The sequence below is a fragment of the Myxocyprinus asiaticus genome, chromosome 35, assembly GCF_019703515.2.
Source record: "Myxocyprinus asiaticus isolate MX2 ecotype Aquarium Trade chromosome 35, UBuf_Myxa_2, whole genome shotgun sequence".
Classification (NCBI taxonomy): Eukaryota; Metazoa; Chordata; class Actinopteri; order Cypriniformes; family Catostomidae; genus Myxocyprinus; species Myxocyprinus asiaticus.
The window spans coordinates 22,976,552-23,001,685 of NC_059378.1; the positions used below are offsets into that span (position 1 = coordinate 22,976,552).

Below are 25,134 nucleotides of genomic sequence, written 5' to 3' on the forward strand. Positions count from 1 at the left end.
TTTTCTTTTTTTAATCCCCTCTTTCTCTCCAATTTGGAGTGCCCAATTCCCACTACTTAGTAGGTCCTCATGGTGGCATGGTTACTCGCCTTAATCCGGGTGGCGGAGGACAAGTCTCAGTTGCCTCCGCTTCTGAGGCAGTCAATCCGCACATCTTATCACGTGGCCCGCTGTGCATGACACCGCGGAGACTCGCAGCATGTGGAGGCTCACGCTACTCTCCGCAATCCACGCACAATTTACCACGCACCCACTGAGAGCGAGAACCACTAATCACGACCACGAGGAGGTTACCCCATGTGACTCTACCCTCCCTAGCAACCAGGCCAATTTGGGGTGGTAGTCAGCGTCAATACTCGCTGAACTACCCAGGCCCCCTACTAGGGCCATCTTGACAGTAGTAGGCTCCGAGTCCATGGTAGGGCTAGGAATAAAACGGTTCAGCGAATGGAGATTATCAGGATTGACATGTCGTTTGCGCTTAACCCGGGTGGGGGGACAGTGAAAAGAAGACCACATTGCAAGTATGTTGGAAATCCCGGAGGGGACAACCAACACCTGCTTATGCAAGGGATGACGCAAACCTCATACCATGGTCGGTGTATAATTCTGCACACTGATTGTAGATTCCAATGGAGAGACAATATGAGGAATTCAGATGGTGTAAATCTAGGAATGAACAACCATGTCTCCAAGCACAAATCTCCAAGCCGGAGTTCATAGCAGAGCAGCGTATATCCAGCTGCAAATAACAAAAATAAATACAAAAGGCCAGAACGAGCCACCAAAAATAATCCATCATTACCGGGCTTCTTCCAACCCTGAAATTTGGATGACTTTAATCCACACACTCCGGCACAGCCGAGGTGTTCCACTGATCCCCGATTCAAGCAACCTGCCAATGGCTGCTCATAACTGATTTCCCCAAACAGCCTGCGATGGGTGAGGGAATGTTTAATCTATCACCGGACTCAACGCAGTGCAATTGGGTGGCGAGGGCTTCAAAGTAGGTTGGTAGAGGCTTTGCACAGACTGAAGGAACAGTTCAGTCCAACAGCAAACCCAAACAGTGGAACAGTCCACAATCCATAAGCAAATCTAAGCTTATTATGCATGAGCAGTTGTCCCAATAAAAGGGCATATAGTCATATCAGAAAATTAAACTTAAAGTCCGGAGAGCAGTGGCAGTCAAACACACCAGCGTTCGCTCAAACCGGAAGCAGAATGGAGAAGAGTAGATTTACACTACAAATGTGATGTGGTCAGCATGTGTTTTCGACTATCTCCTAATATTCTCTAGGATCACAGGTGGGTGCAGATTATTATGACTGAATATGTCTCTCTCTGTCTCTCTCTCTCAGGTAGGCTCTCTGTGTGTGGAGGTCATCTACCCCTCAACTGTTGGCTGGTGGTAACAGTACAGTAGAAGACCAACACTTCCTGCTTCCAGAGGGTTTGACCATTATCCGGAGTTGTGATAAGCCCCGCCCCTCTGGATCAAATCTATTGAAAGTGGTCCAGTCTCTTTTCGGTGGTGGGGGTTAGTGAAGGGAGCAGTATCCTATCACTACCTGTTTCCCAGGCAATGAAGCTGCAGGCGGTGATGGAGAACCTGCACAGACAGCAGAGAGCTAAACTACTGATGGAGCAGGCAGGGCAGTCGCACAACCCCGCCCCCACAGGGGAGGAGCTTAAGGTGAACCCCACCTCCGACACAGAGCAGGCTCAGATGGCGACGTTGGCAGCCATGCGGGCAGTGGCAGCTGGACTTCAGAGGGCCGGCAGCCCCATGTCTGAACGCAGCAGTGGAGGAGAGGAAGATGATGAAGAGGAGGATGAAGAGGAAGGAGAGGAGCAATACAATAATATGATGAGTTCTGAAGAGGAAGAGCAGATGTAAGTGGGCGTCACATGCAAATTAATGCAAATAATATATTGGCTGCTTTTTGAGCTGGTTGTTTCATTTTTAAAATGACACTGTGTTGTCCTGATATAAGGTTAGTGATTATTGTATAGGCATATGTATCAAAGAAGAGTTTTCGTTACTTTCATTTGAAGTGCTTGCAAAGGCAACCATCACTATAGAGTGCAACAGTGCTCGCCCACTTATTCAACCCTCTGGGTCCCATACATTTCTCCCATAGACTTTAAAAGAGTTGTAAGCCATGAACCAAACCAGCCAATTCCGAGATAAATCATAACATCACAAACTATGTTTTGAGGCAAAAAAAGTATTTGAAAATCAAACAAAAAGACAAAGGTACAAGACTGTTTACTTACCGTCTTTCATGAGGGCATGGACTACAATCCCATGAAGCATTGCAAATGATGACGTTGAATAAAAAAACGATGGGAATATATAAAACTATTGATTTTAGGTTTTTGATTATAAGTATAGAAACAATATATTTTCTGTTTATTGCAATATATTCTGATATGTACAAATAGATAAGTAGTTTTAAGGTTGAAGAGACACCGACTCGATTACATCATTCACAGTTCGTCATGGGAGTGAGCGGTCACTCCGAGGCACGATTTGTGGGATTGGGTTGCCGTGGTTCTCTGATTGGTGCAGCTTTGTCTGCTGGACCATGGGTAATGTAGTTGTTTACCATGAATTCCGCTATCAAACACTATTTTTAAACAATAAAGTTGAAATAACGCAGATGGATGGCTTCAACGGAAGCATATATCATAGATCAACAACCTTGGAGCTCAAGGTATGTTTGTCTTTAAAGGTATACAAATAATCATTGAAAATCAATTGAAAGAAAAAAATTATTGTGATTTTTACTTCTGGAACCAAACTTTTGCACTCTATTACTATTGTTTAGGTTTGTTCAAATCCCCAACCCTCAAGCCCAAAGTATACTTCTGTTTTGATGCGAACGCTTAATGTCTGTGTACAACTGAACACAAGCCTTTCAAAGTATACTTCATTTGACTGTGCACGCATAGAGAGGTGGTTGGTGCATTTGCGCACTGACTGCTATGAGATACTGGACTGTTTCTCTTCAGGAGTTGAGACCCATAAAACATTTTTTATATTCATTCAGACTTGATGTAGAAATACAGGTATCTCCTGAACTCCTCACACGCTCTTGACGTGCACATCCACTGTTGTTCTTTATACCTTTGTCTTCTGTGGTTTAGTGGCAATTACATCATCTTCTAGCATTTCTTTGTGAAAGCAATGGCTCAAGTGTGATTGTTGCCCCCTTTTGGACCCACTAATTAGTGCAAATAATTGCAGGCACAATTACAGGAGTAAGCGTGGTACGAAAAAATGGGCCGCACGCGTTCGGTGCTCAAGCACTCTGCTGATGACGAAATTTGTGTCACGGGTCCTGTACGTAGACGCCTAGGGTTCACATCTGACCAAAGTACACTTTGGGTGTAAGTGTTAAAGTTATCACACAAAGGCCAGAAACATACTTCACGCAAGTATGCCTACGCAGATCCGAGCGTTTAGCCAACGCATTTCCAATGTGCCGTCCGGTTGAACATGCTTAACGTGCCTTCTTGCGTTACTCTGGCAGTAACAAACCTCAGTACTCAACAGGGTGAGTTGCTATGAATAAATAGAATTTAACCTACTTGCTCAGCAATTTTCTCTTCAGACTGTTGCTCCGCCATGACAGTAATTGGCTTAAAAGAGAAAACTCGCCATAGAAGCGGACATTCACACAAATGTTTGCTATTTCGCCCCTTGTGGCCATGCTGAGAATGCAACGCGTATTTGCATTGAGTTATGAGTTGCGGTCTGGTATTTTGGAACTAATTAAATCAACCTTGCGTATCTAGAAGCTCTGCGTGGATGTACTTGCATAGAGTATGTTTTGGCCTTAATGATTTTTGCCTGGTGGGTGATCAAACTGGCGAAAACTTCCTTAGACTTGCATTGAAGTAGGGACTTGAGCTATTTCCAGGGACCAGAGAATGATAGCAGCTTTGGGGTTGGCTAGGGATGGGCGGATCAATACTAAAGTATTGATACTTCGATACTGATGTGGTATCAAGAATATCGATCCTCACATAAAAATATAGTTTCTGAATTATAATTTTTTTAACAAGGGATCTTATTATTTAGATTACATGAATATTAATGCATCTAATAAGCTTTGAAGTGGAAAAAAAAATATTATATTAGGGAATTGTTGCATGGCACCTGAACTATTTTTTCTTCCACTCATTTTGACGTGCAGAAATGTTAAAATACACTAGCAGTTAGACAGCACTCACCCTTTCAGTCATAGCACTCGTTCAAAGAGAGAGCAGTGCTTTCCTGATGTAATGACAGAAAAACAGCATCTGGAGTTATGCACACTAAGTAATGCCAAACCTAGACGTGACTTGTATTATAATGGGCTTGTGTGACATTTTTACAGGTTTATTTAAATTCAGAGTTGTTAAAACATTGATAATGATCTGTAATCCTCGTTAATAAATGATAGCTTTATGAAAACATACCATGGATTTACTGTAGTAATATTGTATTAGCCATGACTGTAGGAACCACGACTGTAGTAACCATTTTTTTTTTTTTTCATTCTTTTTGGCAGTAACCAAGGTTTTGATACAATTAACCATAGTTTTACATCAGCATTACTGTAGTGTCCATATGGTAACTTGGTTTTAGTAATATTAACCATATAATAATATCTATGGTTAATTTTAAGGTTTTATATGTGGCTTATACTAACTCATTTTTAAAGGGTACACAAAGCAGCCTAATATCCAAAAAATGTGTAAAAATGAAATTCAGTAGAGGTATTGTATCGATATCAGTGATATTGGCCTAAATGTACTTGGCATCAGATCGAAAAGAAAATAAGTGGTATCGCCCATCCCTAGGGTTGGCTCATGTGACTTGGGCTAGTATGAAACCACCTAGCAATGCCCTAGCAACCACTCAGATCACCTTATTATCCACATAGCAACGCACTGGTAACCACCCCCAACACCCTACCATTGTGGTGACAAGTTTTGCGCATGCAAACGCTACTCGCATTTTCTTCAGAAAATGTCCAAATCTAGTTTGGTAGTGCTTGTTGTTCATAAAGAAATAAAAAAACTGATGTAGTTTCTGTTTATAACTGAACTTTGAAATGATTTGATTAAGTGAATATTTTCTTTCTAACTCTAAGCCTATAGAACTCTTTAAATGTAAGATTTTACACCAAAATTTGTGTTTCTGGACAGAAAGCAGAAATGGGATGAAGATGATTTTGAGGGAGAGATGGAGGAGGACTATGATGATGATCTGGGTGATGAAGGGCTTCCGTCGGGTCGTGAGGCTGTCACCCCGGGCAGAGGCATCCTCCTATTACCCCACCGCCGTTTACACCCTCACTCCCAGTTGCTTAAAGCTCGGCCTGGTTCTGAAACCGAACCGTGGGTGTCAACTCACCCTGCTCATTCGTCCCACGGACCTCTCTATGGGCAGGACCATGCAGACTTGACCTATGAAGAGCAGTTCAGACAGGTGGGAATTCTTTGTAATTCTGACAATCCTTTGTCCTATATGCCACAGTGATGTTAAACTAGAGGAAATGCAAATGAAGAAATCACACCTGCATGGTTGCAAGCAGGTGCTTTGAATAAATAATTTGAAAAGAATAGAATTTGTTGGCCTCACTTTCATCGCTTGCATGTATTTATTTGAAATGACAACATTTCCATGTAATGACCTCCTTTAAAAATTGTTGAGGTCTAATGAACTTCATCAGGCATTATTCCTGAAGATGTTTGTTAGACCAAAACATTGTTTTTACAAATAAATTTTGCAAGCAACGACAGAGTGCAGGATGTAGACTAGAGGAAATAAAATGGACTTATCTGTCCATTGTCACTAAGGTGCAATGTTTTGTGCTGTGTTTAAGAGGATTTTATGAATTAGGTTATGAAAGCAGAACACCAGAAGAAAGCTGTATACAGCCAGAGGCATTCTGTAAATCAGAACCTCTTGCCTCCCAACCATGTGTGATACGAGCACAAAGTTATATCTCATCCATGTTCCCATTGTTTCCCAACCAGCCACGACTATCAAAAGCGCTGAAAGGCAAAGAAGGCTGGGCAATATACCAAATATATTTTTGATATATTTTATATTATTTTGCTGATCATGCAAAATGAACAAATACTGTGAATATCGCAATGATTTTTAAAGTGCTTTTATTTGGCCAATAAGTTTAATAAAAACTGCACCAGTAAGCCAGTTTTGTGCCCACTCCTTGAGAGTGATAAAAAGTATATTTGTAATACCGTGTTTGATTTAAATGTCATTAGCAACAATACAGATGTTGTTGGAAGTTTGGAACTTTTTCAAAGTGTACTCTTTTGACCACTAGCGAATACGAATGCGTTCGACGCATGCGCACTACGACTGCTTTGTGATACTCTTTTACTACAGTCAACGGCTGGCGCATGCGCTGATGAGAAAATCTGGGACGTCTGTGGACATTTCACACAGACTTTGCTGATGATGAAATTTACATCACGCACACTGTGCACGAAGTGATTGGCAATGCAGGCAACTTAAGTATACTTGGGGCTTAACTGCAAGACATTTTGTCAGTTACTTGGTGTCTATAACTGGGTAATGAAGTTCACAATTAAATCTCATTGGTCCAAATACCTCTTAATAGAGCAGTGTATTACACAGTAAATACATTACGATTTGCTGTGATAGTTTTTTTTTTTTTATTTATTTGGTTTCTTTGGGGGGGTTTTACATATACAAGTTGCTTCTCACCTCAGTAGCACTTTGCAGACTTTGACTCATACCATTTGTAAAAACTGAGCCATATACATTGGAAAGCAGTAGATGAGCTGTGGTTTAGCCCATAATAAGTCCAGGCTGTAGCTTGTGATGATGTGATACACTTGTGACTTGAAATTAAGTGGTTTTGAGGCGTAATTACTGATTATCTCAAAATACAACAATCCCACACAGGATAAATGTTGATTTGTCTTCATGAATTTCGAACAGAAAGTTTCGAGTCTTTTTAAGTTCCCTTTTAAATTTCTATTCCCTGTAAAATAAGCCAATGGGGAGGATTTGTCTAGAGCAGCTGTCATGACAACTACTCCTGTCAGTTAGTTACATGATATGTTTTTGAATGGTTCCCCTCTCTGCAGGGCAAATGCAGCATGATATTTTTCAGGAAGTATGAAACTATATATTGTTGGTGTTTAATTATGCTAAACTACCACTGTTGCATTAAGACAGTCCCTTTCAAGGCAAGTCAGTCCACTCGGTGGCCATCTTTGGAATGCTCCTGGGCAGACTGGGCAAATATTTTCTATGTAAACAAGCGGCATAAAAGTACAGCTCTTATCTACTTGAATGGAGAAAAACCTACATTTCCAAAACGGTTGGTCAAGATTACAATCAAAGAACTTAAAATTTAAAATCAGCAGTTAAATGTAACAATGATGATATCATAAATTGTGCTTCTTTAGCTCAGATCATGCTAAAAAAAACTATTTATGTGGCTGGTTTAGCATGCGTGTTCTCAAGTTGACTGACATACGATGTCTGTATCAAAAAGGTGATTGTCTCTTTTACCTGTAAGGCGGGACTTCCTTTTCTACATCCGTTGACCATTCCAAGTTCTCCCATTCATTTTAATAGAAGTGATTCGTCTCTGATTAAGATCTTATTTTGACTTTTCCTGATGCCTGATTGGATTAAGGTTGTTTTGTCAATTAATCTCATTAAATGAGATTAAAGGAATAGTTCACCCAAAAATGAAAATTCTTTCATCATTTACTCACGCTCATGCCATCCCAGATGTGTATGACTTTCTTTCTTTTGCAGAACACAAAGACTATTAGAATATCTCAGCTCTGTAGGTTCACACAATGCAAGTGAATGGTGACCAAACTTTCATAAAGGTAGTATAAGGATAATCCATATGACTCCAGTGTTTTAAACCTTCTGAAGCGATCTAATCAGTTTTGAGTGAGAACAGAACAAAATATCCTTTTTTTTCCACTATAAATCTTGACATCAGCAGTCTCCTTGGCTATCATGATGTCAAGCTCATTACACTTCCTGCGCCTGAGTCAAGCACTAGGAAGTGTAATCAAGCTTGAAATCATGATCGTGCCTAGAGACTGCAATGGCAAGACGTACATTTGAAAACGGAGTTACTTTTTGGTCTGTTCCCACCCAAAACGGACTGGATCGCTTCAGAAGAAATTGATAAAACCACTGGTGTCATTTGGATTACTTTTATGCTATGTCCTTTTTGAAGCATGAAAATTTGGACCTACACAGCTAAGATATTTTTCAAATCTGTCTTTGTGTTCAGCAGAAGAAAGACACATCTGGGATGGCATGTGGGTGAGTAAATGATGAGAGAATTTTCATTTTTGGGTGAACTATTCCTTTAATCAGATGGTTCATATCTGGTTTCCTTTGAAGGAATAGTTCACCCAAAAATGAAAATTCTCTCATTATTCACTTTGACGGTCCATAAGTCACATTTAGGCAGCATAAAAGTAATCCATGTGACTCCAGACGATCAATTAATGTTTTCTGAAGCAAAGTGCTGGCACCCATGTACTTCTATTGTAAGGACCTAACAGAGCTCTATTTTCTTCTACAAATGTTCATTTGTGTTCTGCTGAAGAAAGACAGTCATACACATCTGGTATGGCATCAGGGTAATTGAATAATGAGTGAATTTTCATTTTTGGGTGAACTATTCCTTTAATTGCAGGATAGATTATGGAATGGTGACTGTTTATTAAAGCACAGCTGCATGTGCGTTTTTGTGAATACGCTTTCCCGCACCTCCTGCCGTCGCAATATTGCTTACTCCAGATAAATACACACATCGTGTGCCCTAAAAAGTACTGTAACTTTATGCATCAATAAAGGTAGTTTTCAAACAGTTTTTATGTTTATGATGCACTGGCCGATTTGGCAATCGACTTATAATGGCACCTAGCGGCGTGGATGCAGCATCACGCAAATGCAGTAGATGTCATTGTAGAAATGCAGTATTCCCAGTTAGCCATAGTTGTTTATTTGTGAGCGAAGTGTCTAATAACAGAATAGTTAAACCAAGATAAAATAAGTAGTATTCAGCTGGTCATACAACTTCTCAACATGTCTGTCCCCATTATGTAGCCCAGCTCCATGTAAAATAAAAATCAGACTACTTGGTGTTCTTGACTAGAGCTTTTGAATTTAACATGTTAATGCTTGCGATTTGTTAAATATGATTGATGCAAAACTTTTTTAAACACTGTTAATTATAAATGTTTCCTTCTGTTTTGTGTGATTTCTAAAAACTGATCAAAACCTTCAGAGATCTTTTTTCCCCAAAAGTACTATTCATTTCTTCACTCAGTGCACCTTCAAGGATCATGTTTGATTTGGACATTTTGTACCATGCTTGAGAACACAGTCATGTAATTTGTGTATGTTGGGCATGTGATGTGCTGAATGAAGCATTCACGGGTGTTTACAACTGTTGGTTGGCGAGGAACAGAAATGCTATCGGGGCGTTCATTTTGAAGCAGGATCTTCATATCAAGCCATTGCCAGAATATGTGAATATTGTGGGCAGTTACACAATCGAACTGTGCAGAACTCTCTGTACGGTTGAGGTGATGTTAACAATCATTGGGTGTCACTTAAATTGTTGTATAATGTATACTTCACCCCCAACCCCCTCCAGAAAACTAGAACACAAAAGCACACCCACCAATTACTTCCCACGAATCTTTTCTGTAACTGTTGTGTTTGTGGGAGAGCGAGCGCTACCGTACTTGGGTTAAAACTAGTGGGTTTATTTTGAGCAGGTGGGTGGAGGCAATGAGGAATGTGCCTGAGGGAAAGCGATAATCTGAACCCTAGCAATAAAACCAAAAAAAAAACCCGCCAAAGTCTTTATCAGCCGCCACAGCTGGAAGCTTTCCAAACTGAACTCTGGCCCATTTCCCCTAATAAAACTCCTTTCATTGCTGCAAACTCCTATCAAACTAAAAATCTTCCACTTCCCAGGTATTACACTGCAAGTGTCAAAAAACTGACAGCTGCTTCTCACCCCAAACAGCTGGGAGGTGGCCAAAATTAAAATCTTTCTGGTTTTTCTTTTGTTTGATGCAGATATTAATTAATCTCACAAAAGGCGCACTGCCAAATGTCTCTGATGTAATTATCTGTTCCTGCCATGTAGTTGAATTGAACAAAGAAACAGATTTATTCACTGGTATCAAAAATTACATGTAATCATTAACACAATGCGGATGTGTTTTTTCTTGCTGCCGGCCAAGTTTGTGGTTTTAATTAATTGGGCATGATTTGATTTGCCTTTTTCTTTTCTTTTTTTCCCCATCCCCCCTTCACTTTCATTGCATCTTTTTATTCCACACAGTGAAAGTGAATGTTGACTGATTCTGTCAGTCCCTGACAACAGAATTCTAATTTTTAGGTAAATTAAGAATGAGTGTTGCTGCAGATTTTTGTCCCTATGCAAATGTCACTCTCCGTACATGTTGAGGTGCTGTTGCTGAGGGTTTCAAGCCGTCTGCTTGAAAACAAGATCTCCAAAAGACAAGTTTGTTTCATAAAGGTAGATATATGTACGTGTATATGCGTACCCACTGTCTGAGTGCTTTGATGTAACTTCCTCTTCCTGGAAACACTGCTTATTGTGACATCTAAAAACGTATTTGTTTTGTAGCTTTTTCGTAACTTAGCCATTATTTTTCAGTTAATCCTTGTGCGATCTTCGGGACATTTTTGTTTTTCGATCATTTTGGCTGAGTTAATGCCAACGGCATAAATTTTGCCAAAGGTGTGTATTTTTGAGGGAATTTTGAGATTTCAACCTCCAGTTCCTAAAATACATCTATAATACACTGTGTACACAAAATAGTTACACTCAGGGCCTTCAGGACAAAAATGTCCCCATTGAAACCCATTAAAACTGCGATATTTGATCCCAGTGCCATTAAAGCATAAAATCATGAATCCTATGACATTTTTAATATTTTCCACCAGATGGCACCATTTTTCTCATGTTTGGCCTATGGAGGAAATACATGCTTTTTTCCTATTTTCTGTTTGCTGTATTATAGAGCACTGCAAGCCAATTGAATAAATAATGCAGCTAATATTGTGTGGGTGTGTTGGTATGGATGTCAGAGTGTGTTTGTATGTGTGTATTGAGAAATGTGTGTGTGTGTGTATTGGCATTACACACATTATGTAAACAAACTGGCATTTAAAGGGTTAAAATCCTGAAAATGAATGAATATTTGGTAGTTATGATCAGGACTGATATTGGTTAAAAAAATCTAAGTCAGTGAAAGTGGAAAATAATATTAATATATAATATTTTAGGTCCTGAGAGTGTTTTTTGTTTTGTTTTTTTTTTTAAATCTGACACTGCACAAAAAATAATAATGCATCAAAATCAATGTTGTTGCTAATCATTGACGTGTCCCAGACTGTGATAATCCCAAAAAGTATTTACTCTTAGCATTTAGTATATGGAAAATAATAAATGTTTTGTGTTTTTTAATTAAAAAAACAACAGTGGCATTATATAAACAAACTGGCATTTAAAGGGTTAAAATCTTGAAAATGAATGAATATTTGGTAGTTATGATCAGGACTGATGTTGTTTAAAAAAATTACCTCATTGAAAGTAGAAAATAATATTAATATGTAATTATTATGGCAGTTTTCTGACGTGGACATTTTTGTCCTCTAAGGAACTCTGAGTAACTTTTTTTTATTGACGCACAAGGTTTGCTAATTCTTGTATAATTTAATGCATTCAACTTTTATGCACTCATATTGAGAGAATACATGGAATATTTATACTTTTGGAAATTAATTTTTCACACCACAGGACCATTTAAAATTAACTATTGAAGGCTAAAAGGGGATTAAAAGTGGTGAAAAACAGTTGACCAGACTTAATATGCCCTTTCCCTCATACATCCGAAATTCTTCATGTTGATTAAAAATAAAGTTCATGGACATGTTATTTGTGAACTATACATCTAATAAAAACAAATTCTATAAAATTTAGAGATATGATTTGCTGAGCCACGTTCAACGCACGTGATCGCACATTTTGTTGTTAGTCTTACAGCCTACTGTAAGACTAATGAACTGTATTACTTAGCAGAGGAATTGTTTATTCGTTTTATTATTAGAAAACGTAACTATTGAACATTTGTGTTTTTTATCACTGCTGTTTAAAAAAAAAAATAGAAGCATTTTGAGGCCATGCGTTACGGCTTATTGCTTTACAGTTATTTGTAATATTCTTGTATCTGGTTAATTATGTTTACTTTCAGTTCATGTTGTCATATAACTAACTGGATTCTATATGAAAAGGATATGATAATACTGTATGAAGGGAAAAAAATATTTCTTCTTTTGCAGCTCTAAGAATACACACTCCTTCCTCTAACGCAAACTTCCTGAGGTGGAAGAAAAGCAGAAGTATTCTTTGATGTATCTGCTGTAAACATGAACAGCAGGGCAAAGGGAGCCCAGATAGACAGTTAAGGAAAGAGCTCTTTAAAAATTAATTCAGTTGCCATTTTAGTGGTTTTAACATTTAAACATTGATTTGTGCACTGCAGATTGAGGGGCATGACCATTAAAGGCACTGCACTGAAGTGGAGTTTGGACACTAATTTCCCCTTTTATATGTTTATTAGTAGCTGGTCTGATCCACTGTTTCCTCAAGATATCCAACAAGATTCAAAGATCACACTTTTCATGCACTTTCTGAATTGCTATGCACTCAGAGCTTTGTTGTCACTTTGTTTTTGTAATTCGAGCAGTTATTATTTGCTGTAAAATATTGTCAGTTTGTTTTTAAAGATCGAGCAGTTCTTGATTTGCCATAAACAATCATCTCTTTGTTTTTATAGTAGTGCTTTCAGTTGATAAAATTGTTTAATCGCAATTAATCGCATCATTTTTCACAGTTAATCGTGACTGAAAGATTTTGAAAGTGCTGAAATTTTACTCTATACAAACTGCTTTTCTTCTTAAAATGCATTTATTTCCTTTTTAGGAAAGAAAACAAAACATATTGAACAATATAATGCTATATTAACAATTTCCAAACAAAGCCTTCCACAGTATAAAGATAAAAATGCTCTAAAATAGCAACAATTCAAAAAACATTAAACGTTTTCGAAAGTCGAAGTGGGAGGTTGACTATTTGAAAGAACTAGTTCCCCCCTCCCCCCCCCCCCCATAGTTTGCATATTCATTGCAATGAGCATTAAATCTTGTAAAATCTCATCCTCCATGGTATTAATCAGTGACAGACTGTGTATCCGCTTTGCTACAGCAATTTTCGTCAATGATCAGGGCTTCAGCACCAGCGTCAAGCGGCGCTTTCATCTCCACATGAAAAGCTGTGCAGACAACGTCTCATTCTGCGTTTTTGTGATAGTTAAGACTTGACCTGCTTCTGTGGTAATTAAATTTCACCTTACAGAGGCTGCAAAGTACTTGCTTTCTGTCACAAGTCTTGCTTTGTACATACAAATAGCGTTAAGAGGTCCTTTCCAATTGCTGTTGTGTGTGTGTTTTGTGGTGTGTGCGTCAGTCAAATGACTCCGGACGGACACATCACACAGGTTCTGCCATAGTCCCACCAATGTTTTTGCTGTTTTATGTTTTATTAGCGGTAAATGCGTTAATCGCAATTAAGAAAAATTACTGCATTCAATTTTTTTAATTAATCGCATGCGTTAACGCACTAATTTTGAGGGCACTGTTTTATAGTTTAATCATTTGTTGATTTGCCATACAGAATCATTACTTTATTTTTGCGGTATAGTATCATCACTTAGTTTTTAAGTTATCAAATTGCTGTATGATCTCTCTAATAACATCGAATTGTACATTATTGTCGTATCAGTTTTATATTTGGATCTGTTGTTGAATTGCTGTACACTCTTACTAATAATTTTTTTGTATCACTTTGTTTTTATAGTTTGAGCAGTTAGATGCGTCCAGGTTCCACTCTTTGTTTAAACAAATGAAGTTCTTGGAGCTTCTGATGTAAAAACATATCATTGCCTTATTTGCCTAATTAACAGATTTGTTTTTGCCACTGACCTGTTATCACTCAGGTGTTTCATCACTTTTGTCTGGGAAATAAAGTCTTTAAAGGGTCAAAAATTTGAATAGGTAGATGTACCGACAGTCTACATGAAAGCACTTTGTCTTATTTATGTTGACATGACATCATGTGTCCATATTTTGCTTCAGACAGACATCTCCTTTAGGTATTCTGCCAATCAAATAGCTTTAATTGCACATAAGACTCATTCCAATCCTAGACAGGAATCACTGTTAAGGGAAGTAGTTTATAGCTGCCTAGATGATTTCAAGGCCATGCTGCTGTTGCTTGTGAGCTGATGTCAGATTGGGGTTTAAGGTTCTAGACACTGAGCCAGACGGCCCAACAAGCAATGGAATGTAAACAAAGATGGCCGAAAAGCTTGGACTAGCACTTTTTTAACCCCCTGTTTTTTTTTCTCTGTCACAAACCACAAGTCACTGAGATTTTCATTTCATTAAAAAAAAGAAAATAAAATGTTTAATAGCCAAATTTCCATTGAAGAACTTAACTACACAGAATGCTGTAGAGAGGTCTGCAGATCAGAGAAGTGGCTTTTACCAAGGAAGTGGAAGTTATGGCCAAAGAGCTTAGCAGGGACCGCCCACTCTCATGAAGTATTGCGGGTTGCGTAATCGAGTTGCTCTCCCAAAACTCATAGACATCTTATTTGTATATCTCAATATTCTTGTTTTTAAACGTAATTGTCTGTAATTCAGTAGTTTCATATTATACCCTTGTTTTTTTATCGATAAAGTCATTCGCAGTGGCACAAAAGCAGCTGAAAATTGGGAGCATTTTCATCTTTAAATGTGTTTCCTCATCTTTGATGTGCTTGGTATTCAGTATCCAGCAATTTACATAGCTTTTAAATTCACACAGATACTCTAAAATACACCTCCTCCCATTGTGATATAACAAAGGAGTGCTGGTGGACAAGTCTCTAAAGCAAATTTATGTGGATGGATAGGCCACACGTGCCACAGGAAGTAGTCAAGGTTCAGGGTGCATGTCTGAATGACTGGAGCTGTTACAATACTGATATAACTTGATACCGAGCAGATATTCTCTCCCTTTTGCTCTCTTTATTTCTCTTAGAGCAAACGTCTCAAATTTGAGATGCCATTCAGTGCCTGTTCAAATAATATTTCTGCCGTTTCTGTGACTGCAGACATAAATTTTGTCTTGTCTGACACTGTGATTTGATAAAAGGCTTCACTGTGGTACATTAAACAAACACTGTGGTTTTATTTCTAAACCGATCAAGTCAAAAGGAAACAAAATGGGTAATTAAGAGAATGGTTTATAATTGTTGGCCACCAACTTGATTTCCTAATTTCCTATTTCAGCGTTTATTATTTTTAATTTTTTATTAAAAAAAAATTATTCCAGCTATTGAGTGCATTTGAAACTTAGAGATTTGACTACAGCCCCTACAATTTTTCAGTATGGGTTAAAATAATAAATAATTTGAATAATTAAGCCCGAGTTCAGAGTTTCAGGTTTGCTAAATCCATTTTGTCGTTCCCTGCAGGTGTTTCTGGGAGGGCGTGGTTTGGTTAGGGAGGGTGCGATCCTCCAGTTTTTCTCAGAAACCAGAATCAACTAAGGCAAACCCACCATTTAAATGAAGTGAGCTTCAACAGCCGTCTCTGATCAATACTGTTCTTGTGTGTTTTTATGGTTAGCAACCACCCTCCCCTCATTCGGGCCTCATTTATTTCCAGTAAATAATGTAATCCCCTCATTTATATAATCATGTCGTTCCAAACCTGTATGTAATTTATTTTTTCTGATTATTTTTTTTAATAATGTTTATACAGCTCTTTCAGCTATAATGACAGTTAAGCTCCAAAAAACACCAACAAAGCACCACAAAATTATTAGAAATGTAGTCCCTATGACTCAAGCACTATATTCCAAGTCTTTTGAAAGGCTTACAATATGAAAAGAACAAATCCAAGGCACTCAAGTGAGGTATGGTGTATAGATAAAAAAAAATAAAAAAAGCCGTAATTAAAAGAATTGGGCTACTAGGCAACATTTAATTAAACTACCACTGACGTGTTGCGCTAAAGAGCCTTAATCAGGGTTACTATACAGTTCAGGCATAAAATACATTTGGTTAAAAAAGAACCTGAAATCGAAGATATTTTACTGTGGAATCTTCCACCATGGCTGTCCTGTAAAATAACTTGCATTTTGTGTGTTTCTTACCACAACCTATCGGACACTTTCAGAAGACTTGGAATATGATCCACAAGTTGCATGGACCACTTTTATGACACTTTTTGGTCCTTTTTTATTTCACTTATCAACTACCATTTGTACTGTAATCAGTGAATGGGACATCCTTTAAAATATCTCCTTTTGTCTTTAGCAAAAGAGAGAGTCATATGGGTTTGGAACGACATGAGCATGAATAGATTATGAGAGATTTTTCAATATGGCTTAAGTATTCTTTTAATTTACCACCTATTTTATCCAATATCATATAAAACATATAAATTGGTGCTATTTTAGTGCATTTCTATCTTTATACTGTGGAAGGCTTTGTTTGGAAAATGTTAATAAAGCATTATTGTTACATATTGTTTTCTTTTCTTTCCTGAGAAAGAAATAAGCGCTTTTTGACAGGAAAAGTAGTGTATATATAGAGAGTAAAATTTCAGTACTTTCAAAATCTTCATTTAATCAAGATTAACTATGAAAAATTATGCAGTTATTCGTAATTAAAAAAACAAATTATCGACTGACAGCCCTAAAAACAAATAAAAGTTTGATGTAGCATTTAGAGCTTAAAATCTGCTCCAGTTAAGCATTAACATCCAACCACCTCTGTCTGTGATGTTATAGTGAGCAGTACTTTTCTGGTACATTACTCCACCCTACATTTGAGGTTAATGTCAGATTGCTCTCCCTCCATCAGCTTCAAACAGATAAACAGATGTGTTTCCACGGTAGTAAGGGAGGGGGCTCAGGGCTTATCAGCAGAATTTGGGACAAAAGGATCTACCACTCTGTCCATCAGTAAGAGCTGGGGCCCCTGTAGGTGTGATCTCGGAACGAGAGTTGGAATCATAGTGGTTAGTTCCTCTTAATGTTTTGCCGAGAGGTTATACATTCTCTCTGCCTGCTCAGTATGTTTGCCTGTTTCTTTATTTAACAGGCGCTGATATGCTACATAAAGGAACCTGTTCGATTTGTCTTTTTAAAAAAGTAACTTGACTTGAGTGTTTGGCAGCATTACTAGGGTTGGGGATCGAGAACCAGTTATTATTCAGTTTAGACACTGAAAACTGTTTCCGTTGCGTTAACAATTCTGTTATCTTCCACAAATGTAGATGGAACACTGTACTAATGGTATGTCATATCCAGGCTTGGGGAGTAACAGAATACTTGTAACAGCGTGACATAATCAGGATACAAAACAAATGTGTAACTGTAATCCGTTTCAGTTACATAAAAACTCAACGTATTCAGATTACAGTTGCATTTGGTAAAAATTGGGATTACTAGCAGGATTACAATTTTCAATATATAAAAAAATAAACAAGATCCTTTTGAAATAAAATTATAAAGACCACTGCTTGCTTTATAGTGGTACAGATATGATCAGATGTGCGCTGGAGATCTCTTCTGGTTCTCTCTCGTGACTGGCACCACTTACAGTTGCAGGTGTAAATAAGACCTGTCTCACATCAACACTGCGCGATGCAAAAGTGGTCAAACCATTAAAAGTGCTGTTTCATCGCAATGGCCACTGGAGGACTATTATCATTTTTGAGGCACTAAAGTACTAAAATAATCATTAATGGAATTATTAAAAAAGCAGAATCATTATGTGTAATCGTATCCAGAATCGGTAAATTCTTATATCCTTAAGCATTCTGTGAGGCTATTTTTAAAAGGCCTGGAATGGTGAGGAGTTATGAAGTGTCAATAGTCCCAAAAAAGGGACACAAACAGTGGAATAGTGGGTAAAAATATGGAGTGGGGGGTAGCCTTATAGAAAATGTAGAAAGAAGACAGTAGTCATTTGAGAGATTTATGATGTGGCACTGCTCAAAAACACATACATCCTGTAATTAACTTTGCGCTGGCCCTCAGCACTACCTCTGTACCCACCCAGCCACTCCCCCTGCCCAGTCCGCTGATAGAAGACTGTAAGAGCTCTCTGTGTGGCTAATTAGAGCTCAGGAAGAGTGGAAGAAATGAGAAGGGAGGGAAAGAGAAGCTTCCATGAGAAAGAATGAGACGATTATCGCTCCCCGTTGCTCAGCTACCATTACTGTTATTCCGGTTGTGCGTGATTATATAGCGTGACCTTTTGGCCCATGAGGTGGCACCTGCTATTATTATCATTTAGGTGTCCACATGTTTGTAATGAATACCAAGAGTTAAAATTGTTTTAGTTTAAACCAACAATTTTATATTTCATTCTTTAATGTTATCGTTAATGGATCATTTTTAAATAGTTCAAATCCTGAATGCTGATTGGTCAATACAGTGTTCCATCTGTGCTACAAATACATGAAATGTTTGAAATGGAATACTAGCTTACTGCTTTGAACACTGTTTATTATATACTGTACACAGTTTTATGAATTGCTTTAAATCTCTTCAGCTCTGTGAAGTTGCTTTGTCGTGGAAAAAATGTACACTCTAAATGTTCAAGTCTCTGAATACGAAAGTCAGGCATGTGGTATCATTTGAAAGCTTAGAATCTGAACTTTTTATAGAAAACCATAGATGATCACTTCTGCAGTAGTTACATAAAAAAACAAAAGGCCTGAAAGCATCTGTCGCAAATTAACGCCACCTAGAGGTCATGTGCTAGAAATAATAATATGAAAATAAAAGTCTTTCAAATAGCACTTAAATAGACAAGTTGTATCAAATTAAGCTCTCATTCTCAGGAATGCGACTGAACAGTTTATCATGTTGCCCTAATACCACAGTTCGAAAGATTTTTAAAAGAATCACAAAGTGAAATATGGTTTCTGTAAGAAATCAATTAGGCGGGACTTCTGGATATGGAGACGCACGAGTTGGCTCCGTTGTAATTGGTATAGAGATTTCTTAAATTTTATCCCTGTTTCATTCAAACTTCAACCATAGTTTGTTTCCTAAGTGAATGTTGTCTGAACTGTCACCTAAACCAGCAAAGCAGAAGCTGAAAAAAGTAACTGATATTGCGTCGGACTCTGAGGGCCTCGAAGAACTGTCGCGTGTTGAGTATGGCGAAGAGAACTCGTCACCGAAGATCAAGCTAGCGGCTTCCACGCTGACACAAGTGATGTCCTTCAAGCAATACATTCAGTGAGAGTCGACATGGCCTCTCAATTTGAAACCGTCCTTTCAGCTGTACAAGATGTTAAAAATCAAGTTGCAGAGTGTTTCGGAAGATTGACGCAGACGGAGGAACGCATTTCACAGACCAAAGATTCAAATACTACATTTCAATCGACAACCAGCGCGCTCGAAAAGAAAGTTGCTGCACTTACCTGGAAAATAGATGACCCTGAGACTTTTAGGTTTACCAGAAATATCTGAGGGCAGTGATGCATGTGCATTCTTAGAAAGCTGGTTATCTGAGGCGCTGACCACTGCGAAAGCCCCTGGCCATAGAGAGGGCACACAGAATTAGCAGTATGTGAAGGTCTGATACGGACACGAATTCAACTCCGAGAGTGATGATCGTGAAGTTCTTGGATTACAGAGACAAGGAGCGTGTAATGCATGTGGCCAGAGCGAAGAAAGATGTGCTGTTCCAAAATCATCGAGTCATGTTTTTCCCAGACCTTTCTGCTGAAGTAAACAAGCAACATAGACAATTCGATGAAGTCAAGAAGAAGCTGCGAGCTAAGTGCCTACTGTATGGATTCATCATTCTAGCGTGCCTTCGGGTGATTGTTAATGGCCAACCTCACGTCTTTCAAACTCCAACCGAAGTTGACGACTTTCTAACGAATATGTAATCTGGTGACATTATTTCAACGATTTGTTCACACCAAATCAGGAATATGTGAATAACGAACGATTATCAATAGGACGTATTCCTTATAAGGGGACAAGGTAAATTCAGCGGAGCTCAGGTGGGATGCGATTCATCGTACCATTTAGATGGGGGAAGTTAGAAGTAGTGTGTGGATTTGCTGGTGGTTCTTGGCAATACACAGTTGTGGTGTTAAAATGTTTCTATTGGTTGATGTTTCTAATTGGGTTGTTTTTTCAGTTTTACTTTTTATTGTCACAAGGTACAGGTGATTTTCTGTTTCAAAACTAGGGAGAGTATTGGATTATCTCATACTATAAAATATGGCAGAGATTATTGGGGTTAAGTTTATTTCTTGGAACTGTAGAGGGCTGCATACTCTTACTAAAATCAAACAAGTGATAACTAGGAAAAAACGGCTACAATCTAAAATTGTTTTTCTCCAGGAAACACATTTAATGTCTAAAGATATCTGTAGAATATGTAATAGATGGCCTGGTCAAGTGTTTTCAGCTTAATTTAGTTCTCAAGCAAGAGGGGTTATTACAATGATCCATAAATCAATTCCATTTTAAATAGCTAAGACAATACAGGATCCATCAGGTAGATATTTAATTGTTCTAGGGACTTTACTGTCTAAATCACAGATTCTTGTCAATATTTATGGCCCTAATGAGGACATCCCAGAATTCTATAGTAACCTCTTTCTGACTTTATCCAGCCTTTCTGGGTTTTGTGTAATTGGTGGGGATTTCAGTTGTACACTGGACCCAATTAGAGATCGTTCTTCTGGCCTTGATCAGTCACATAGATAGACCAGAAAGATCCTTCATTATTTTATAAAGGACTTAAACCTATTAGAAATATGGAGACAATTACATCCTAAGGATATTGAGTACTCTTGCTTTTCTAGAACACACCAGTCTTATTCCAGAATTAAGAAACACTTATGTCATATATTACTGATTGCTTTTATGATACAATAGTATTTTCAGATCACGCCCCTATATTATTCACTTACACAGACCCTAGGTTATTAGGTAATCCTCCAAAATAGAGATTTCACCCTAAATGGCTCCTAGACGAAAAACTCTGAATATATATCACACAACAGATAGAAATGTATTTTGATATTAATACAACACAAACCTCAGCTTGTATCAGATGGGAAGCTTTTAAAGTTTTCATTAAAGGTGTACTTATAAGCATCACAAGCAGTAAATCAAAAGGCTACAAAAAAGAAATGACTGCACTTGATACAAAAATTTAACTTCTTGAAAACAATTTATCATAAAAAGATGATTTAATCATTCATCAAGAATTGTTAACTCTTAGAACTAAACACAATTAATTATCTGGCAAAAAAGCAGCAGCCAGTCTTATGATGTTAAGGCAAAATTATTATGATCAGGGTGAAAAAGCTGGGAAATTGTTAGCTTGGAGAATTAAACAAAATCAATCTGAAAGAATAATAAATTCTATTGAAGATAATAATGGCAATATCACAAGTGATCCGGTAAATAAACGAGACTTTATACACCTCTGAATATTTAAACAATGGTGCACAAACAACCTTTCTGGATAGTCTACCCATACCTATTCTTTCTGAAGAGGCAAAATTGTCTCTGGACATAGATATAACACACTCTCATTACGTTATTTCCTAAGCCTAATAAAATAAATACCAAATGTGAATCATTTCGGCCAATTTTATTACTTAATATAGATATTGAGTAAAATACTGGCAAGGAGGTTGGAGGCATTTTTACCCGATATAATATATCGAGACCAAAACGGATTTATTAAGGGCAGGCAAGGTCTCCATAATGTTAGAACTTTGCTTAACATTTTATATCTTAAAAAGGGAGCTTCTGATACGGCCATTCTGTCCCTGGATGCTGAAAAGGCCTTCGACAGGATGGAATGGCCCTATCTATTTGAGGTCCTGAAAAGATTTGTGTTTGGAGACATTTTTCGTAAATGGATTAAGATACTTTACACGCGTCCTATGGCTGAAGTACTTACTAATAGTATAGTTTCCAGGGCTTTTAATATTTAAAGGGGCACTCGTCAAGGGTGCCTCCTATCACCTCTTCTTTTTGTTTTAGCAATCGAGCCACTTGCCATAGCAGTAAGGTCTCATTGTAACATACTAGGCATCAGATTAAACACCACAGATATAAGTATTTCTTTGTACACATCTAACAGGTTTGGCTTACTCCATTCCTTCCCTAATACAACTTCTTTCAATTTTTGGTAACTTCTCTGGTTATAAAATCAATCAATCTAAATTGTGTATTCTTTTATTGAATAAGGATGATAGTCAACTATCAGCTGTTACTCACTTTAATGTAGTAGACTCCTTCACTTATTTAGGAATTAAAATCACAGCTAATGTAGATTGTATATCCTCGGCAAATTATCAACCCCTTTTAAATAACATCTCCAAATTAATCGACAAATGGAAAAGCCTACCCATATCGTTAATTGGACATATAAATGCAATAAAAATGAGTGTATTACCTAAAATATTATACCTCTTTCAAAATATTCCTCTGTGCCCTCCACCCTCCAGTGGTATTATTGGGCAGCACAATTGTGATTTACATTATACTATTTCTCTTCTGAAGCCCGCCCATCTTGGTTGGACATTGAATCTTTCTTTATAAGTCAAAATTACGCCTTAATCTTTATCTTTATTCGATAGATATCAAAACTCTCAGAAAAGGCAAAGATATTTTATCTCAATGATTTTCTCATTAATACAATTAAAGTCTGGTGCAATGTGCATAATTATTTAGATCAGTCAAATACTTTATCATGTTTTTTTCCTAGTATGGGGAAATGAGAGTTTCAAACCAGCCAGCTCAGACTCAGGATTTGAGCTATGGTATAATAAAGGGCTGAAAAAATTGAGGATTTTTATAAAGGAAATAATTTAATGTCCTTTGCGGAGACTGTAGCACAGTTTGATATTCCCAAAAAACATTTCTTTAAATTCCTTCAATTTAGGAGCTATGTTTCTTCTTACCAAGTTACAAAGCTTACAAAACCCATTAAGACTCCTATTGAAATTTTACTATCAAAGTCATCCCAATCTAAAGGCTTAATATCGATGTTTTATAAATTGTAGAGTTATACTCTAAAGAATCTTCAGAATCCAAATTGATCTCCTGGAGAGAAGAACATTGACATGAACACAAAAATGAACATTTCCTTTGATATATGGGAAAAAGTATGTATGAAAGCTCAATCGCAAACTATTAACAGTAATCTCAAATTAATACAGTACAACTGGATTATGACAACGTATTTTACTCCAGTTAGGTTAAATAAAATTTGTCAGAACACTCCAGACACATGCGTGAAATGCTCAGCTGATAAAGGCACACTTTTGCACTGCTTGTGGAACTGTCCTAAGTTGCAGAAGTTTTGGAAATAGGTAGTTTTACTCATTTTTCAGATGGTATCTGTTAATCTCCCAATGAAACCAGAAATTTTTATTTTGGGAATTTTTCCTGAGAATATTATATACTGTAGCAGCACTCGTAACATGTGTATACTTCAAGCAAAGCGTCTAATAGCTATGTATTGAAAGAAAGTGGAAAGGCCATCTATTGTACAGTGGATCAATAATATGTTGTTTTGTTTGTTGATGGAAAAGATTACATATATTTTGAAAGGTAAACTGTCCTTTTTTGAGAATATGTGGAAACCCTTTATATCCATTATTTCAAACTCGGATTTTAGTAATATAATGAATGAGGTAGAAAGGGATAAAATAGCTTGATTCTCTGAACTTATTTTCACCCACATTTTATACTACTAAACCATTAGTCATTTAAATATTTACTGTTTTTCCTAAATTACCCCTTTTTATATCATTATTTGCTTCTTTTTTATGCATGACTATTTCCAACCCTTCTTAATGTATAGCTATTTGAATTGACCTGTGCCATTATTTTTATTTTTATTTTTTTTTCCCTTTATTATTATTATAATTATTACTATTATGTAAAAGAGATCTAACTATTTTTAATTTATAATATTGTTGTAATATACTGGCATAATTTGTTACATCTCAATAAACAAATTGTAAAAAAAAAAAAAGAAAATAAGAAAGAAATCAATTAGGCTGTTTTCTACAAAATAAGCCATTTTCACTTGTTTGTGAGCTTGCTTGTGTGAGTAATCCAATGTTATATCTTAGATGTCCAGAACAAAATATGTGGTCCAGCAGGAAAAGCATGCTAAACAAATCACCGGAAATATATGTTATCAACTATGGATGATAAAATGTTATAAATCATCGCAAAGAGGAGGATATAATGACACAGACTGAGCTTCTAGTCCACTCAGAGGCCGAGACATTCGATGAAACAATGGGGGTGGTGCATGAACTGAAAATTAGACTGAATGTCTGTGGACAAGCACATCTGTTTGGGCTGGAATGCGTTAGAGCACCACCTACGTTTTAGATCAGCATTTTGTGATGGATGATGATAGAGGAATTTTTTTTCCTAATACTTTCTGCCATCTAGTGGAATAAAATAAGACTTTTTGAAGGAAGATGGAGTGAATAAATCCCGAAATACATGGTTACAAAGTTTTTTTTTTTTTTTTTTTTTTTGTGTTTTTAAAAAAAAAAAAAAAAAAAAATTATATTCATTATAAGATTGTAAACATATACAAGAGTCTAAAAAAAAAAAAGACACCAATTTTTGGCAATTAGTCTACAGTATGTGTAAATGGTGAGCTTTTAAATTTGAGTATGAAAAATTGCAAACGGCTGCCCAAAAATGCACCTTTTTGTCTATTGTTTATGTTTTTCCATGCGCAGCTCTATGAACTGGACAATGACCCAAAGAGGAAGGAGTTCCTGGATGATCTGTTCAGCTTTATGCAGAAAAGAGGTAGATTTTCCAATTTTCCTACTCAAAATCATTGCACTCTTTATGATCCTGACCTCTTACAAATTAACCAGCACTTGGCTCATCTTTCACATCACAA

General features: G+C 37.2%; 1 protein-coding gene across 1 annotated transcript in view; it reads left to right on the plus strand.

Annotated features, from left to right (window-relative positions):
• Nucleotides 1-25,134, plus strand: part of LOC127426589 (AT-rich interactive domain-containing protein 3A-like) — a 66,609-nt gene that overhangs the window by 26,113 nt on the left and 15,362 nt on the right. The window contains exons 2-4 of the mRNA XM_051673492.1: nt 1,362-1,896; nt 5,203-5,485; nt 24,965-25,037. Of these exons, the coding sequence (XP_051529452.1) occupies nt 1,586-1,896; nt 5,203-5,485; nt 24,965-25,037 (667 nt within the window). The 5' untranslated portion in view covers nt 1,362-1,585. The remainder of the gene's footprint in view (nt 1-1,361; nt 1,897-5,202; nt 5,486-24,964; nt 25,038-25,134) is intronic.